Raw genomic sequence first — 17,515 nt, 5'->3', positions numbered from 1 at the left:
CAACATGTTTATAAAACAAATGCATAATTAGTAAATCAGTAGTGTTGCAGCTACTGTCTGAATGGAACATCATTTTGCCAATTAGCTGATGAGGCATAATAATGTCAGATACTTGATGTTACTAGCATCTTTAATTTTTTGAACCAGGGTACTCATGTATCACATAGATCTGTGGCTTCAGCCTTAGAAACTTGAAAACTTGTAAACATAATTTCAATCTATTTAAAATGCGCTGTTATAGTCCGTTCTACATGTTGAAAGGCAGAATAGCTGCACAGAGGAACAGTTGAGGAAAAGGTGTGATCTTTCAGTTGACAAGACTCCTGCCAATAGCAGTGGTAACTGCAAGCACCAACATCCTGTTTTTTCTCCAGTTCCTACAGTGGCACCAACAAATGTAAGCGGAGGAGGAGGAAGTCATTCGGAGCTTGTCATCACGTGGGAGGTAATTTTAAAATCAATTAACTTATGCTGTCTATTGGGGAAAAGTGTATGAGTGAAATCACAGCCCTACCAAAATCTACAGGAATTTGGTCACTGGCTTTGTCTGAGCTTTGATTCCATCCTGCATCTTGAGAAGAAGTATTTTTAAGTTATACAGCAGGTTTTCTGTGTCATAGTAACAAGCTATAAAATAAACAGTTTTAAGAGGCACATTATAAAGATGTTTAAAAGTCCATATAACCCTCTTATCTCCATTGTGCAGAAGGTGCTTAAGATGCTCATCTGCTTGGCCATTTTCTGCATTAACATTTTTTGTTGTTTTGTTTACATGTTTTTCATTCTGGAATCCTGTGCTGACAAGACATATCCTATTACATGTTAAAGGAGATGAGCCCTTTAATTCTCTAGCACTCCAGCAAAAGTATGTGTGTTTTCCAAACTGTTAAAATATATACTAAAATTTGCAATGCATGAGCACAGGTCAGTACAGAGTGCAGAAAGTAAGCACAGTGAGAAGTAGCCCTCCTTCTCCCACCATCTGCCAGCCTCTCTGCATGTGCCTAAAGCAGCTCAGGAAGGAGCTCCCTCACAAACCAGATGCAGGTGACAAGGCAGGTCCCTGGTCAAGGCTCCAGTCTCTGGAAAAACTGGCCAAAGCATCTCTTGCCCTCAGGATTCTTCATTACAGAAGAGAAACACAGATCTAGGAAATCAATGAGAATTTTGTAGGTAGATGTCTTCAGAGCTAGGTGAGGTTATCTCCTTCATCAGGAGCTATCGCAGCCCAGAAGAAGCATCCAGACTGGAGGGCAGGCTAGGCATGTTTGCCATGTGTCTTAGTGTCAGGAGAGATATATGCAAAAGGCTGATCAAAGTGACCTCTGTTGATCTCTTAACGTAGGTGAGGGCCTCCAAAACCATGTTTCTTTAATGCTGTCATGGATTTCCTGCTCATTAAAAAAAAAATAAAAAACTAAAYTGCTTCACTTTGACTGAACTGAATTTTCCTTTATATCTATCTTGCACTGTTTTGCTTCATTTTCTTCTATACTGATCTACTCTTTGGGAGAGGGAAAACATGAAAATTGAAAAACAACCTGAGAGATTTCAATCAAATTATCCTGATGGACTCCACAGTATGTCTTGAAAAATAGAAGAAATACTAATTATGCCAAGCCAACAACACAGAACACAACTCTTCAGCTTTCTGTGATGAACTGACTAAACATCTTGATTAAATCTCAGGTCACAGGAGTCTCAAAAAACAAATTAAAAGCTCTAGAAAGTAGCTTGAACTCCTTTAACCCCCCACCACACCATTATCCTTCACAGTTTAACTCTCTCAGGACTAGCTAAGATGTAAAGGGGTATTTCAAGACAATGATTGCAGAACACTTAAGCAACAGATTAGCTAATATGCCAGATCAGGGTTATTATTTGATAAACAGCTTATAATGGAGTTACAAGGAACTTAAGGAGAAAAGAAAATAGCCCTGAAATATCTTCTCACATCACTATTGTTTATAATAGTTCTATCTACTGAAGAAKAACTTGGAGCTCCAAGTTATGAGTCACTGAAAGGGTTGCAGTTCTGTCCCACCGTTTCTCTGTCTTGTATTCCTATTTTGCATGGCTGCTTTCCAGTGAACTTTTCTTAGCTCTGAACATCTAAATAAACACCACTGTCTGTGGCTGAGGAACACTTCCTCCATGTTATGATCTTCTGTTTCACAAATGTTCTTTTGCTTTGAGAAGCCAACATAGAAGATATTTTTATCTCAAGAAAATAAAGAAGTTCATGCTCGATGCAGCGTTGATGAAACTGCCTGTTCAGTTTGAGTCATTAATGCGTATCGACAGGAGATTTTATTAATAGAAACATTAATTTTGCCACGTCGACTTGCAGTAACATTTCTATTCTAAAACTCGAGTATGTTCATGAAGTTGTTCCTCACTTGTGCTAAAAAGAAGTACTGTACTCATATGCAGGCAATTATATAGCTGAGGTGCACTTCTGTATATACATTTACTCTTTCCCAACTTTTTTTTCCTTTAAAAATCCTGTAAAACTAGGACTATGCCCCTTAGGAAAATAGAAATTCAAATACAGCCTAAGCTGAGTGAGATGCTTTTAATTTTGAAAACTTCATGCCTGAAAGAGAGTGCTCTTAAAGCTGATCAGCTCTTTTGTTTCTAAATTGATTGCTTCAATAGATTTTGATTTTTATTTCAATATTACAYTGACTGATGGAGCAAACATTATCATCTTCTCTAAAGTACCGTCAACTGAATCAATAGTACTGAAATACACTGAGAAAATGAAGATTCAATTAAAACAGTGTATAACTGCAAATGCTTATTGACTGATTCCCTTGTTGCTACAGCCAGTTCCTGAAGAACTGCAAAGTGGGGAAGGCTTCGGCTATATCATCATGTTTCGACTTCTTGGCTCAGCAACATGGATAAAGGCAGTGGTGGCTTCAGTAGAAGCAAGCAAATACATCTACAGAAATGAAAGCATCACACCTCTCTCTCCTTTTGAAGTGAAAGTGGGTGTCTACAACAATGAAGGAGAAGGGACCCTGAGCTCTGTATCCATTGTCTACTCAGGAGAAGATGGTAAACAGCTGCCTTACTGTTGTTAGTGGTAGTGCTCTGGTAGCATCAGTTAAGCCCCAGATAAGATCAGACACAGCTTTACAGGGATGTTAAAGAGACAGCTTAAGGACTGGAGAATGAGACAGAAGATCTGAAAATTTGTCCCTTGATTTTTTTGTTTTACTTGATTTTCCTAATTTAAGCAGCATATTTCAAAATAATCAGCCCTAAGGACAGGGCAATTAGTCTACCAACTAGGTAGACTGGGAAAAAWTAGGGCTTCTGAAACAGTTCCACACTCAAACAGTCCAGCTTTCCTCATCACTCCATTCAGTGCAGCTAACTTCTTCTCAAAATCTGGCCCAGTTTGTGGGTAATGATCAGTTCCAAGAAATTAGTTTTGCTCACGCTCACAGTAAATCGGTAGCAAAGCTAGGGATTCGTGACCAGTTTCCTGAGCCTTTGCCTGCTGCTTCAACCAAAACACTCCTGCTATTTTCATTAATATTCCTGAATTTCTGATATAGCAATCTTTGCATTATACAAATGCTCTACCAGCTGCATTTACTATAGGCCTGTATTTTTTCTTCTGACCCCAGAGCCACAGATAGCACCAGCAGGGACTTTGGCGCAGAGTATTTCAGCAGCAGAAGTGGAAGTATCCTGGAAGGCCATTGCGTGGAACAGGCACACCGGAAGGGTGCTGGGCTATGAGGTGAGGCGCAGATGTATTTGTTTTCTGAGATACTCAAATATCTCATTTTCCAGATGCATTTATATTCTGGTTTCTTCTCCCTTGCTTCCAAGTTAATAGATAATGGAGCTCTTCATCCAAGTCTCATTAGCAACACTTCACCTGAAATAATCACAAGCATTTACACCCCAGGACTTGAGTCCTGTCTAAACTTTCCTGTAACACGAACTAAAACCTCAAAACAATCATTTATGACTATTATTAAAGGACTCATGCTCGATTCCATAAAACAAAGCTTATCATCCCTTCCCTTACATAAATACAATGCTAGCTAAATGTTACACAGTACTGCTTCATGGTTCAGAGGCATGTACATGACCTACAGGAAGCATTTTAACCTTGCTACCCACCCACCCACCCCCCAAAAAATAAAATAAAGTTACTACTGTCAAAGCCACCTGCTTTTACATATTGGTAAACCTTTGGGCTTCTCACGCCTGTTCTCAGCGAGCAGCTGCTTATTTAATAATGACTGACAGTCTATTTGCCCCTACTTAGCACCCTGATTCCATTGCAAGCACAAAGTAACAGCGATGAGTTCTGGGGCCAGAGCCAGGCAAAGGCATTTCAGGGTCTGAGCCGGAGGGGAAGCTGCAAGGAGGAGCAGATAATGCCAAGACTCTGCTGATGCAGCCAGCCACACTGCTTTCCACATGATTCTGTCTCAAGCACTGAGTGGGGATGGAAACCGGTGTACACTGCCTCTGACATCCATAGCAAAGAATGGATATGCCTCCAGGATAGGGTTAGATCAAGCTTTTTTATATTAATACTGGGGATACTTCAAAGTAATCTGAAATAAGATTTCTGTTCAGGGTCTTAATGCACTTTACTCACATGGTTGAAGTTTTTTTGGGGTTTATTTGGTGTGGGGGGGTGTTACATAAAAGTAAACCCAGCACAGGCATCAGAAATACATTCCTAATGACAGAATTTAAGTATAAACCCAGATAACAGGAAGCATGTACAAACCTGCCTAAATCACTCGGGGGGGGTGGGGGGAGGAAGAGGGGGAGAGAGAGAGGCAGGTCTAAATAGCTGTCACTGAATCAAAACTAGAGACAAGATACATAATTAAAATCTGCCTAGATGACTGAGAGTCTTCTTCAGATTCTCCAAGCCATAAAAACAGCCAAGCTTTTAAATTTCTAACCTTACTAAAAATTTTCCTTTTGGACATCTATAAAGCTAAAGACTTCATTTGCTTTCCTAATCAGTATTCAGTCTCTGATTTTTTTTTTAATTCTCTGTAGGTATTCGTGTTTAGTTTTATTTTGAAAACACAACATCCAGCATTCCTTGAAATCTTAGTTGTCAGCATGTCTGCTTTCTAGCCAAATCTGTAATTGGTGGAAAACAACTAGTTGCTGGTTCTTTCTTCTTACTTTTCAGGTTTTATATTGGACAGATGATCCCAAGGAAAGCACAGCTGGTAAAGTCAGAGTCAAGGGAAACGTAACAGCAAAAAACATCACAGGACTAAAAGCTAACACAGTCTATTTTGTAACAGTTCGGGCCTACAACACTGCAGGGACAGGACCCTCTAGCACCCCAGTAAATGTCACTACAAAGAAGTCACGTGAGTATTCACAGTTTCATACAACAAATTGTGCTGACAGTATGACATCTCAACATACGATCTATCTCTGCTAAATGTGGAAATGCCAAATACAGCTTGACCCTACATTTCCTAAAAACATTAAGTGATCGAATTATTGACTAAAAAACTTACTTCTTCCTTGATAACAATCTTGGAGTCACCATGAAATTGACTCAAACTTTGGTATAAGATGTCAATTTAATCTTTAGCCATAGGAGACTTGGGATTCAATTCTGACTAAACAGAAGCCAAATTTCTCACTTACTTAAGTAAAACCTGTGAAGGGTGCTTGATTTACCCTATACTATTTATATGCTGAATTAATTCTGAACATGAAAATAATAGTCTAAATACCAATTGTTTAAGTTTCCTGCAATAATATCAACAAATACGCTATTCTGTTCTTGAGAACAGAAACCAATGGTTTTATGGGCCCATCCTCCAAGATAAAAAGGAAACACTGAACACCATCCTATGGGATTGAACCCACAAAGTAGTGTTCAGCAAGGCAAACATTGCCATAAAGGAGAGAAAATCCTGAACTGAAGTCTTCAGACTTGATGAGACTCAAGAAAACTGGGAGGTTCAGTCTTCTTGATTTGTGTGACAGGGTTGCCACTTAAAAGACTATGTTGTATCATAGAATCAGTAAGGTTGGAAGGGACCTCTGGAGATCATCTAGTCCAACCTCCCTGCTCAAGCAGGGTCACCTAGCGCATGTTAGACAGGGTTGTATCCAGGCAGGCCTTGAATATCTCCAGAGAAGGAGACTCCACAACCTCTCTGGGCAACCTGGTCCAGTGCTCTGTCATTCTCACAGGGAAGAAATTCCCCCTCACATTCAGGCAGAACTTCCTGTGCTTCAATTCCTGCCCATTGCCTCTTGTCCTGTCACATGGGGCAACTGAAAAGAGTTTGTCCCATCCGCTTGACACTCTCCCTTCACGTACTTATACACACTGAGATTCCCCCCTCAGTCTTCTCTTCCCCAGGCTGAAGAGGCCCAGCTCTCACAGCCGTTCCTCAGAGGGCAGATGCTCCAGCCCTCTGATCAYCTTTGTAGCCCTGTCCTGCACTCTCTGCAGTAGCTCCATGTCTCTTGTCCTGGGGAGCCCAGAAGTAACGTAAAGGCTCATTGCACTTTCATTCTCCTAATAGCAAGAAGGGGAGAGTTGGAAGAAAAATGTAAAAAAATCTTAAGAGTTTGTATGTTCTAAGCTATGATTTTTTTTAGCTTTATCAGAAAAACAAGTACTTCCTATTCTTCTCTAAGTGCATTAAAGAGATAAAAATTCATTTTTTGATTGCTGAACCAAATCATCCATCTTGTTTGGATTAGCTACAAAGATAATGCAAATGTCCTCCCTACTCAAAGACATCTTGTCAGGAAATTACTACTCTCAGACCTGCTCATGAACTTCCCAAAATATACAGCAATTGAAGTAATTGATTTGGACAGTGAACCAATGCGATTAGCTTTTTAAGCATAGAATCAGCCAGTGTAAAATGACAGCAGGCAGAATTTAGCCCTTTATGTGTTAGGGTACTTTGGAAGCTGCAAGTATTGTAATTGTATCTAATGCTTCAAAAAATTGTCCATGCAACATTTGGACCAAGAGCCAAGAAGGGGCTTGCCTCTCTTTTTCCATTTCATGCTCTTTCAAGGCTAATCATTTATCTCTGAATTCACTGCCATCACCATCAGGCAATGACTACTCCTCTCTTCGCTGCAACACCAGAATACTTCTGGTAGTTTAAGTGAACACTTATCTTCATTGTTATGGCATTGTAAATGATAAAGCATGATTGCATCTTTCCATTAGAATATTTAAAAAGTGACTTTCTTCTTGGAGTAAACTAGGTAAAGACTTTGTATGCACTTTGCTATGTAAAGGCTTTTTTTAAAAAAAAAAAGGTTGATTACCATAGTAGGAAGTTGCACATATTTTAACTTTAAATATTAGAACCGTATGTCCAGCTAAATAGGCCTCTGCATAGTATCATTATGAGGGATATTACCTCCCTCAGGAGGGGTCATTTTATCCTCTGAAGTTATCTGCAGCAGTCTTAAGGCCATTGTAGTTCATAGAAGAAAACACTTGCACTCTGCTTCATCAGCATACGATCTGCAGCTAGGCAGGTTCCATAGAAAATTCAATGCTAAAATGAAAAGTATATTGACTAACACAGAATTTTTTCAGAAATATTACATGCTTAAGTACTCAGAATTTAATACTGTTGAAGTGTTTCTGCTTTTTATACCTTAATTCCCCTTCCCAGTAAACACGTGCTCAAACCTTCTGCATAAAAAGGGAGATGCTTCTCCTGTCTTACATCATTTACTCTCTTATCCACATGCTATTCAGTGTTATTTGAAGTGCAAGCTAAGAACCCACTTCTAAAATGAGTTCATGATAAAAGCTACTATTTAATGCAAGTAACAAAAAACAAATCAGAGCCAAGAGCCAAATCATTTCCAAGGATCTGGATAGGACCCCTTTTACAAGGAGTAAAGGGGGACTTGATAAAAAATGGCACTCTGGAAATCACTCTCTGCATTTGTTTGTGCGTACATATTTGAAAGGCAGAGGCTGAAGACCTGCAGTCAAGTGGAAGGACTGTAAATCTGCTATTGCAGTGCAATGACTTTGTCTTCCATCAAACCAAGGTTTGTACTAATGGTTCATTTTAAAACTAAAGTCAAAATAACACATTTGATATTTTAAAACATGTTAAATTTTTAAGTTTTAGTCTCGAGAGATGTGGGCACTTTCAGTATGAGACTGTCAGAAGAATAATAAACTTGCATCTAGAGTGGGAGATGTGACTTCAAGCTAATAGCTTTGTCATACTCACTGCAATGACTTCTGGAACAGTCTGTGCATGCCATTATTATAGAGACTAAGCAAAAACAAAACAGCCTTCCTGCCAAACATGTGCAATTCTGATTGAAATCTACTTATCTAAGATCAATTTAAGGTCCAAGTACATATCCCTGAGGTCTAAGTGGAAACTATTTAAGAAAGCAGAAATTATGTTCTTTGAACATACTGCTTCATTAGGGACTACGTAAGGTTCAGTTCTATTTTCTGTTTAACATAGATACAACAGATTTCAGAGACTATTTTTTTCTTCTCTTTACAACTACATACTACAACAAATATGTTAGAAATATGCTGCAAGGTTAACCCTCAACTCCACAGAGCAAAGACAAGCATTAGGTAAAACGTGCCACAACATTAAGTTAAACTTGAACACATATTTAGGACTTAACTAAACAAAAAACAACCATTCTGAATTGTTATTACAGTAGATTACTTTAAGTGCTATGCATGACCTATTCAGGTACCTCACTGTATAGCAATACTGGGTATTTTTGGTTTGAAAGATCATCCTGTAATATTTTTCCAGGCCAAAGCCTRTGAGTTGAAATAGTAAGTATTGCAATAAAAATCTTTGGATGGGTTGACATTGACCTTTATCTGAGTGCTTCCAAGAACTCCGCTGGTTGAGTATTTGAGATACTTTGCCTTCGAGCAAATTGCTAGTACAAACCATGAACTGGAAGCAAAGGGGTTACTAACAACAGTTCAGTTATGGGTGTTTATACAGGCAAATATATACAAATGCCTTCATAACAGAAGTGAGTATACACCCAGAACTCACATTAATGCTTATGGAAGGATCACATCTGCCTAGATTCACCTTTCCCCGCCAGTGGGAAATAAATGAAAAATAAAAAAAATAAATAAATTTCTTTACAGTTACAAAACAGACTATACTGTTTTTCTTGCACAACGCACAGTTTATTTTCTCTCTGTAGGAAACAAAAAATTTGAGAGCATTCTCATATTACCAGTACCTTCTGCTTTACACATGATCATCATCAATACACAAAAACTGTAGGGAGACAAGAAGGATCCCAGACATTTAGCATTTTAATTTCTTGTCTGGGGTATTCACAACCTAGAAGTCCTGTTGCTCCAAATCTTTCTTCTCCTCAATTCTCTTCAAATTCTTATTTCCTCTTACATTCTGAGTGCTGTCTTCCCAAGCAGGGAAGGCCATAGAGGAAATAGTGTGCCATTCTAGATCTGAAATGTATTTTAAAGGCATAGTTTCAACTTCACATGTTCACACAGGATTCARTTTCAGTTACCTGCAGGCACATTTTCAAAATCCTGGCACTCAGATTTGTCAAAGGCTTTTTATGCCTGTTCAGCCTGTTGTGCTAAAAATTTATGAAATCCTACAGTGTTACATTTGTATGTGAGCCATCATAGAATGCGTAATTCTTTGTAACCTATCTTCATATTGTGAAAAATCTAAGTCCACTCTTAGGATTTCCTTAAACATTCACAGCAAAGAATTCTACAGTGTATTAAAATATAGATAGGAACAGAGTACTTAAAAACTATCAAATGTAACAAACTGTCAGATACTGCCAGACATTGCCTAAATTCTAAAATGAACTCAGTAAATGCTATGAATAGATTTTTTCTTTTGACTATTATGAGAGCAATGATGGACTGGAAAAATACTTTTTCACTCTTACATTTCAGTAATCCATGCATTTGTTACTTTCATGTCAGCAGCTCATTCAATTACACTATGCAAATTAATATTCAGTTGCATCCTGATCACAATTTTTTTTTTAAGCACCAAGTCAACCACCAGCAAACATCGCATGGAAACTGACAAATTCAAGAATCTGCCTGAACTGGGAACACGTAAAAACAATGGAGAATGAATCAGAAGTGTTAGGCTACAAAGTAAGTAATTTCTGTGATTCATTTTGTTAATTAGACATGTTGTTTATAACAAAAGCATTTTAAAAAATGACTTGTTGAAATGCTTTCCTTGAGACTTCATTATCTGCAACATAGTGACTTCTCTTGAGTTACTGGGATGATTGGCTGATATTTATACAAAAAATATCAGTGACTGTTGTTCAAACTAGAATCTCGTTAGTCATTTAAGGTTCTTGCATTTCCATCTCTTAGAGTTCCACAGATCTGTAAAAAAAGATCTGCCTCTTAAGCATTGTGTCTTATGCAGATTGGCATAAAAACATATGGAAGTCTTTGCAGTTTAAATATTCATAGCTATCTATCTATATGCGAATGTACGCGTTTCCAATGYGACTGAAATAAAAAGCCCTGCTGCAAATCCATCTTTTAAAGAAAACTGAGTGTGAAGCTTGTTTGCAGAGTCTCCAGCCACAAGACAGCTTTTTTTTTTTTTTTTTTAATACTCATGATTAACTTCAATGAAAACAAAAATGAAGAACACATACATGAAGAAAGTTCTCAGGACCAAAATCTTTTTGCTGCTCAGAAGTTTTGTCTAAGTTTTTATGGAGTTATTTATGCCACAAGGGGAAAGAAATAGAACACCGTTGCAATTTTTCTGGTTTGTTTTAATACCCTAGTGATGTGCGTTTGAATAGCTCCACACATTAAGGGTAAAGTTAAAACTAGACTATTGAGCTCCTCTGTCTACTGTACTTGTTTCTAAGGCTATACTTGTCTATTACATTTTGATGTTTTAAGAATACTCACTGCAATACTGACTATTCCTTTTAACTCTTTCCCCTTCTGCTTTGCTCTTCAGTTGTTCTTTATAGCATAAAAAAAAACATCAAAATTGTCCATAGAGAGGAGTCAAAACAGTCTGCTGTGCTAGCAAGGAAAAGCTGCTTAGATTAAAAAAAAAAAAAAAACCACTTATTGTCATCTGCAAGATCCCCATCTAGACTTACCAATGCATTCATGCACAAGGGATGTGGGCAGCTAGCGTGTACATTGGCACAATGATACATTAGCAGAAAAACCTAAGTACAAATAGGCACTGAATCCATCATATTTAGTTCTTGAAATGTGCTTAACCAAGAGGAATCTCAGATGCTGCTATGCAAATTTGTCCTGACCTCTGAAACATAATGCTCTGAAGCGTTGTCTTTTCTTTAAGAGGTGGTTATTTTACAGTGGAGTCATTTTAACTGTGATTATTTTTGAGTACACATTGTCACAAACAGGCCGATTTAAGAAACTCGGTACCCACAATGGAGACATTTTCAATAATTTTCATGACACAGCCAAGAGATACTGCATACTGAAGTCTTTTGAAAATGTGCAAATTTTTTTCCAGAACAAAACTCTATCGAGTGTTTTTATAATCTTATTTTCAAGGTTTGTTGTAATTCTAACAGACAAGGGATCAGAGGTAGAATATAGGCATATTAAGTTGTCATGTTTATTTGTTTCAGATCAAGTCCCTTTTTTCTGTTTAATACCCTGCATGTGCTGAAAATACTCTGAAAATTTTGGGAGATGCTTTAAAAAAAAACACACACACACACACACTCTTGCAAAAGGAAATCCTTTAGAATGTAAAAACCCACAAGAAATCCAGTAACTCTTATTTTCTAAATCCTTTCTCTTTAGATTTTGTACAGAAAAAACAGACAAAGCAAAACTCATGTACTGGAGACAAACAACACTTCAGCTGAACTTCTGGTACCATTTGAAGAGGATTATCTCATAGAAATAAGAACAGTCAGTGACAGTGGGGATGGCAGCAGTAGTGAGGAAATTAGAATTCCAAAAATATCAAGTATGTTTTTTTGCTTTCTTTCTCTAAATATTACTGTTTAGTAAGAAAACCATGTTTCTAAGACATACCACAGATGAACAGACTTTCCATTACCCATTATTACAAAGCAATGGGAGGTCCCTTATGGTAAGCGTAGATGGGTCTGTAGCACTCCTGCATTCATTAGCAGAGGAAGTATTTTGTAGAACATGTAGAAATGACCTGATTTTTAGTACACATTGCCGTATGTCCTGGCCTGCATCACTTCAGCAAGTGCAGAAAAATAAGCTTTCTTACTAAGCAACAGCTACAGCTCACACATGTAAGGCAGCTCTTAAGGACACCTACCAGATTAAAACTAACTAAAGACATTTAGTTAGTTATAAAACCCCTCAAATTCCATGTTTTGGGTTGTCACTGAAGTTAGTACTAGTTGAAATGTTTCAAAAAAAATTTTTTTTCATTTTCCCCTTTTGCTAATCACTTCAGCTTGCAGCAGCCTACTTGATTTTGTAAAGCTTGTGCCCACTCAGGATATAATCGCTGGTGAAAACTGAGAAAACATCCAGCAATAAAGAGCTGTTTGTGGAGAACAGTAAACAGATTCAGATCTCTTGACTAAATCAAGCTGCGCAAGAACTTTTATCTGCATTCCTACAACTTCACGATGTTGAAGCTGAAGGGCTACAGAGTGCTCTGCAGTCAAGTGCTTCTTACATAGAGAGGAAGGAAAAAAAATGACCCTATAACCAAATCACTTCAACACAGCTAGAACGTGGGTGTTGAGGTTCAAGTCTCTCAAAAATACTTTTTCCACACAAAATGGAGAACACTTTCAAACACACTRGCTAGAACACTCTTGAAAGCAGATATTCACATGGAGTATGGTACAATCATTCAAGTCCATAGTTCATCAAAATACTATTACATTTTTAGTAAGTAAATACAAATAATATTTGTGGATGATATTTCGTTTTTAAAGTTAAAAAAAGACAACTATTATAGTGGATAAAATAGAAAAGTGATTTGGGGTGTAGATTTACTTTTTTAGATTTATGTTTGCATTTTTTACAGGTTTACGCTCTGGAGGAATAAAGTCTTCTCAGCTGGTAAATCATATATTGACATCCGAGATTCTGCTGCTGAGCTTTGTTCTTACACTCTCCTTTCCTTGAGGATTAAAAGAATGTTCAGCCATGGACCTCTAGAAGTAAACCATCTGTAAATACGAATACTTCATCACGACCATTATTCCTGATAATTGCAGTGGGGATAGGGAAGGGAGATGAATGGAACATTAAGAAAATGCAACTATCAGTATTAAAGAAATAAGCTTTAAATTTCATAGATAAAATGTGTATGCATTAAATGGAGTGGTGCCAAACATAGCTATGGGGTCATAAGGCTAATGGTCTCGTATTTTACAACTAGTAATTCTTACTGAAACTCCACTCTAGTTGTATGGCAAACATGAAAGACCTGTGCCAAACTACTGCAACTAAGAGACTTGCAATTATTTGTCAAGTGGCTATTATTTATTTCATGTTCTTCACTGTAACCTGTAAAAAAACACTTTCAATGGATAAAAGTTACTTACTTTTGCACATTGTTTGTATTACCAGAAATTGTATCAACCAATGTATTAAGTGTATGGTATTATTTTCTTCTGAAGAGAGAAGCGGATAAATAAAAGCAATCATATGGACCAGTCTAAAGCCCACAGAATTCAGTAGCCTTCCACTGGCATCAGAAAGCTCTGAATCACACCTGAATTAAACTATTTTTTATATTACAAAAATACTCTAGATAGTCTCGAACACATTTTGAAAGACTGTTCCATCTAAAGACTATTCAGATGAACAAAGTTAGCAGAGATGTCAGGCACCTTTCTCCAACATAGTAAATGTTTTCTAGCAGATTTTGTTACTCAAAAATCAGATGGTATTGCTAATTCTTTTGCTGCAGCTTGAAGTCATTGAAGTCATACATCATCTCTGGGCTGGGTACGAGTAAATAAGAACATCGATCTTCATCTTGACATACAGTAAAAGTCACCTAATTAAGTCCTTAATCTAATTATTAAAGTGATAAACACCAGAGTGAGCATGGCTTTCAAGTCACTGCACATGGCTTAAAATGTGTGGTCACAATGGTGTCAACTTTACAAGCACCCAATAAAAGCTCTAGGTGACTCTGCTTGAGGGGGGGTGGGGGGGGGAGAACGACAGTTTCCAGAAGTCCCTTCCAACTTCAGCCATTCTGTACGAGTCTGTGAAAAGGTATTTGTTGTCTCTTAAAACTGCTGGGGACTTGTGATTCCTTGCTACTTTACTCACAAGCACATTTTCACTGCTGTCAAGAATCTGTGTTACGTCATCTTCAGTGCTAAATTACTCATAGGTTCATTCATTATGCAATCCCAGGCAGGCTAGCAAGAAAAACTACCCATTTGACTGATCTTAATAAAACAGAAAGCTGTTAAACTTCCTCTCTTCTCTCTACCAAAGAGAAGTTTTGTCAACACTAATGACTACTATGGCTATAAATACTATTTTAGATTTTTTTTTCCTATATAGCTCAAAAGTTTAACACACTCTACAAGAAATTGATAAACCACAAAATTCAGCTGGCATATGCAACCAGAGACAAAGTATCAGAAGTAGTTCTATGGCAATCAAAGTCACAAACAAGAGTCAACTCATTACGATTTGAACAGCAAGATGAATTTTTAAAATACCATTTTGATGTTGTCAACACATTCAMAAAAACACTTCAAAATATTACCAGTTTGGTTTATTCAACTTAAAGGAAGACACTGTCTYATTAACTTCCATCTGTATTAACCTTGCATTCATRTAACTGCTCCATCTCTCTGATGCTTCTGAGTAGGCACACACTCAGCACAGGCTTATACGGCAGGTATGTAAGGGCGTGCATATCCCCACAGTTCTGCTGAACGTTGTTTAAAGTGAGTATTTTTATGATAGATGACATTTAGAAATAGAAATACACTGATGTATTTATAGCTAATTTAAATAGTCAGTGGAAATGCTTTGTCTGTTTAAATTCACATGACATTTCCATGTTAGTAACAATTGCAGATTTCTTTGATCTTGATTTGCTATTTTCACCGAAGAAAATGTAGTAGTAGAGAGGGAAAGGTCTGAACATACATGTTTCATCTAGATGTTGAGGACTAAAACCTAAGAAAAGACTAGAAGTATCTGCTCTAGATAGGTATCTAAGTACAGTTTTACAATTTTTAACATTTTTTTCTATTAGACCGTTTTTCTCACATCACCACTGTAATTCTGTTATTTCTACAAATTCTCCAGGGAACTAGATGTTAGGTTCAATTCTTTCCTGTTTATATTCCATCATTGCCCATGAAGATGTCGCTTTTACACTGGCCAAGAGGATCGTAACACTTCAGCATATGCTTTGTTCTGTTCACTTAAGTTCACAAGAATAGATCTACACTGGAGCAGCAAATTATTTTTCTGTAATGTCTACATATCACATATGTAATGTAGATTCTTTGTGCTACTATCATGGAATCTGTCACTGTACTATTTCTGAGGGCAAAATAGGCTTGCTTGGTGGAATTTCACTTAACTTAGTAGAAATTAAGACAAGTTTTTAATTACTGAGAGGGGGAAGAGGAAAAAAAAAAGACATCAATTAAACTCTTCAAGAAATGCCCCTTTCCCCAGGCTCAACTTTGGACTTCCCCCACTCTGTCTCTGCTTCCCTCCGTTTTGGCACATTTGACACTCGTTCCCCCCAGTGAGGCGAGGGTCGGCTCCTCACGGCCTCAGCTGCTCCTCACAGCACCCAGGGCGCGCGCTCCCCCCATCGGCTGCCCTTTGGGCACCCAGGGCGGACTTCGAACTGTTGGAGCCGGCTGGAACCGGCTGTGACCAGCGCAGGGCAGGTCACGGCTTCCCTCTACACAGGGCACCCAGCAGCCAGAACCCACTGAAACTTCCACCCTTGCTAGTGCTGGACGAAACCAAGTTGCAATGGTTTGAAAATTCATCCACTACAGACTCCACCCTTTATCTCTACAGATTATTAGGTTTAACACAATAACAATCTGAGCTGCTATCACAAACTTCAGTCAAAAGACACAGTCAAAAATGTTAGAGCAGTCTGAATATTCCCTACGCATTAGAGCATAAGCTAATGATTAACATACCTGACTCTGTCCCAGCAGGGTTTCATCTGCACCCAAAATGGGTAGTGAGCAGCGTTCACTTGAGGTAGTGGTGGAATCTCCATTTTGAAGAACGGAAAGGAACACACCTGATACTCGTAACTATCTTAAGGGAGCTGCTGGAGCCCAGCAGCACAGTCTCCCCTGGGCAGGGGAGAGGATCACAGCTCTTCTGCCACCCTCACAGTTCCATGAGTAGCCCCAGCTCCAGGCCACCACTGCAGCCACCTGGAGCAGAACCCAGCTCCTTCTTCCTCATTGCCTTCCTGCTCACCAGGAGCTGATACTGCTTCCCCCACGGCTTCCCTTTCTACACATGCCTCACACCTACCCCCCACACGCACACACACCTGGCACACCACCACAAGCTCCCCACAGCAGAAGCAAGGCTCCTTCCAGAGTCTCTGATCCACCATAGCCAGTCCAGGCCCACTGCTGCCCAGTCTCCACTGACTATACTGCAGGCAGAAGAGCCTCAACCCCACCAACTGCCCTCCACTTCACTCACTGCCAACCAGCTCGAGCTTTGCTGAGTCCAGTAGGGAAAAACTCGAGCCAGTTACTAAGAAAGCACTATAAGAAACCCCTTTCCTCCCCTTTCTGCAGGCTCACCTTCAGGTCAAAGTCTCCCCGCCCTCTTCTCCCCCTCCCCCCCAATCTCACTGCCTGCGCCTCTGCTGCACCTCACACCTGGGGCCTCTAAAACCCTTCGGGGACGCGATTGCGGCGGGCAGGAGGCACTGCACAGCGCCTCCGCTCCTCACCTCTTACTGCTCCAGGCGCCTCCGCTCCTCACCTCTTACTGCTCCAGGCTCCTCTCTCTTCGCACTCTTGCCCCGCTGGAGGCTTCCCCCGGGCGCAGCTTGAGCAGAGCCGCAGCGCACCTTCCCCTCCAGGACCAGCTCCTCGCTCTGCCCCCGCCCTTTCCAAAGGCGCCCGGGCAGCCGCGCTGCTCGCTCTGCTGATTGGCTGCCGTTTTGGCGCCGAGGGGCGCTACAGGCTCCTTTGATTGRTCGCCGTTTGGGCGCGCGGTGCGATGTTCCGACCGTTAGAAGCGGTTGGAACCGGTTGTGACCGGTACGCGGCGGCCTGCGGCTTGCTGGCGTGTAGAACACCCTGCAGCGCCTGGCAACTGAAAGCGTGCTGTTTATGGCTGATACAAACTTTTCCTGTATCTTTTTTTCTTGTATCAAAACTTGGCTCCTTCCCTGAAGACTATGAAAAGCAGATATTGTACTAGGTTTGTATTATACAAGAAGTGAAATTTAGGATTACATATCAATAGTAAAGATAGACATTTAGCCTATGC

General features: G+C 39.3%; 1 protein-coding gene across 1 annotated transcript in view; it reads left to right on the top strand.

Annotated features, from left to right (window-relative positions):
- Positions 1 to 13,186, top strand: part of CNTN6 (contactin 6) — a 123,309-nt gene extending 110,123 nt beyond the window's left edge. The window contains exons 16-22 of the mRNA XM_085300047.1: positions 375 to 445; positions 2,829 to 3,063; positions 3,642 to 3,757; positions 5,189 to 5,375; positions 10,056 to 10,168; positions 11,843 to 12,011; positions 13,065 to 13,186. Of these exons, the coding sequence (XP_085156173.1) occupies positions 375 to 445; positions 2,829 to 3,063; positions 3,642 to 3,757; positions 5,189 to 5,375; positions 10,056 to 10,168; positions 11,843 to 12,011; positions 13,065 to 13,165 (992 nt within the window). The 3' untranslated portion in view covers positions 13,166 to 13,186. The remainder of the gene's footprint in view (positions 1 to 374; positions 446 to 2,828; positions 3,064 to 3,641; positions 3,758 to 5,188; positions 5,376 to 10,055; positions 10,169 to 11,842; positions 12,012 to 13,064) is intronic.
- The last annotated feature ends 4,329 nt before the right edge of the window (positions 13,187 to 17,515 follow it).

Source organism: Rhea americana, unplaced genomic scaffold (assembly GCF_003343005.1).
Source record: "Rhea americana isolate MKP2758 unplaced genomic scaffold, rheAme1 scaffold_16, whole genome shotgun sequence".
NCBI classification, from domain to species: Eukaryota; Metazoa; Chordata; class Aves; order Rheiformes; family Rheidae; genus Rhea; species Rhea americana.
Note: the sequence above shows the minus strand (reverse complement) of the source record. Positions and strands in the feature narration are given on the sequence as shown.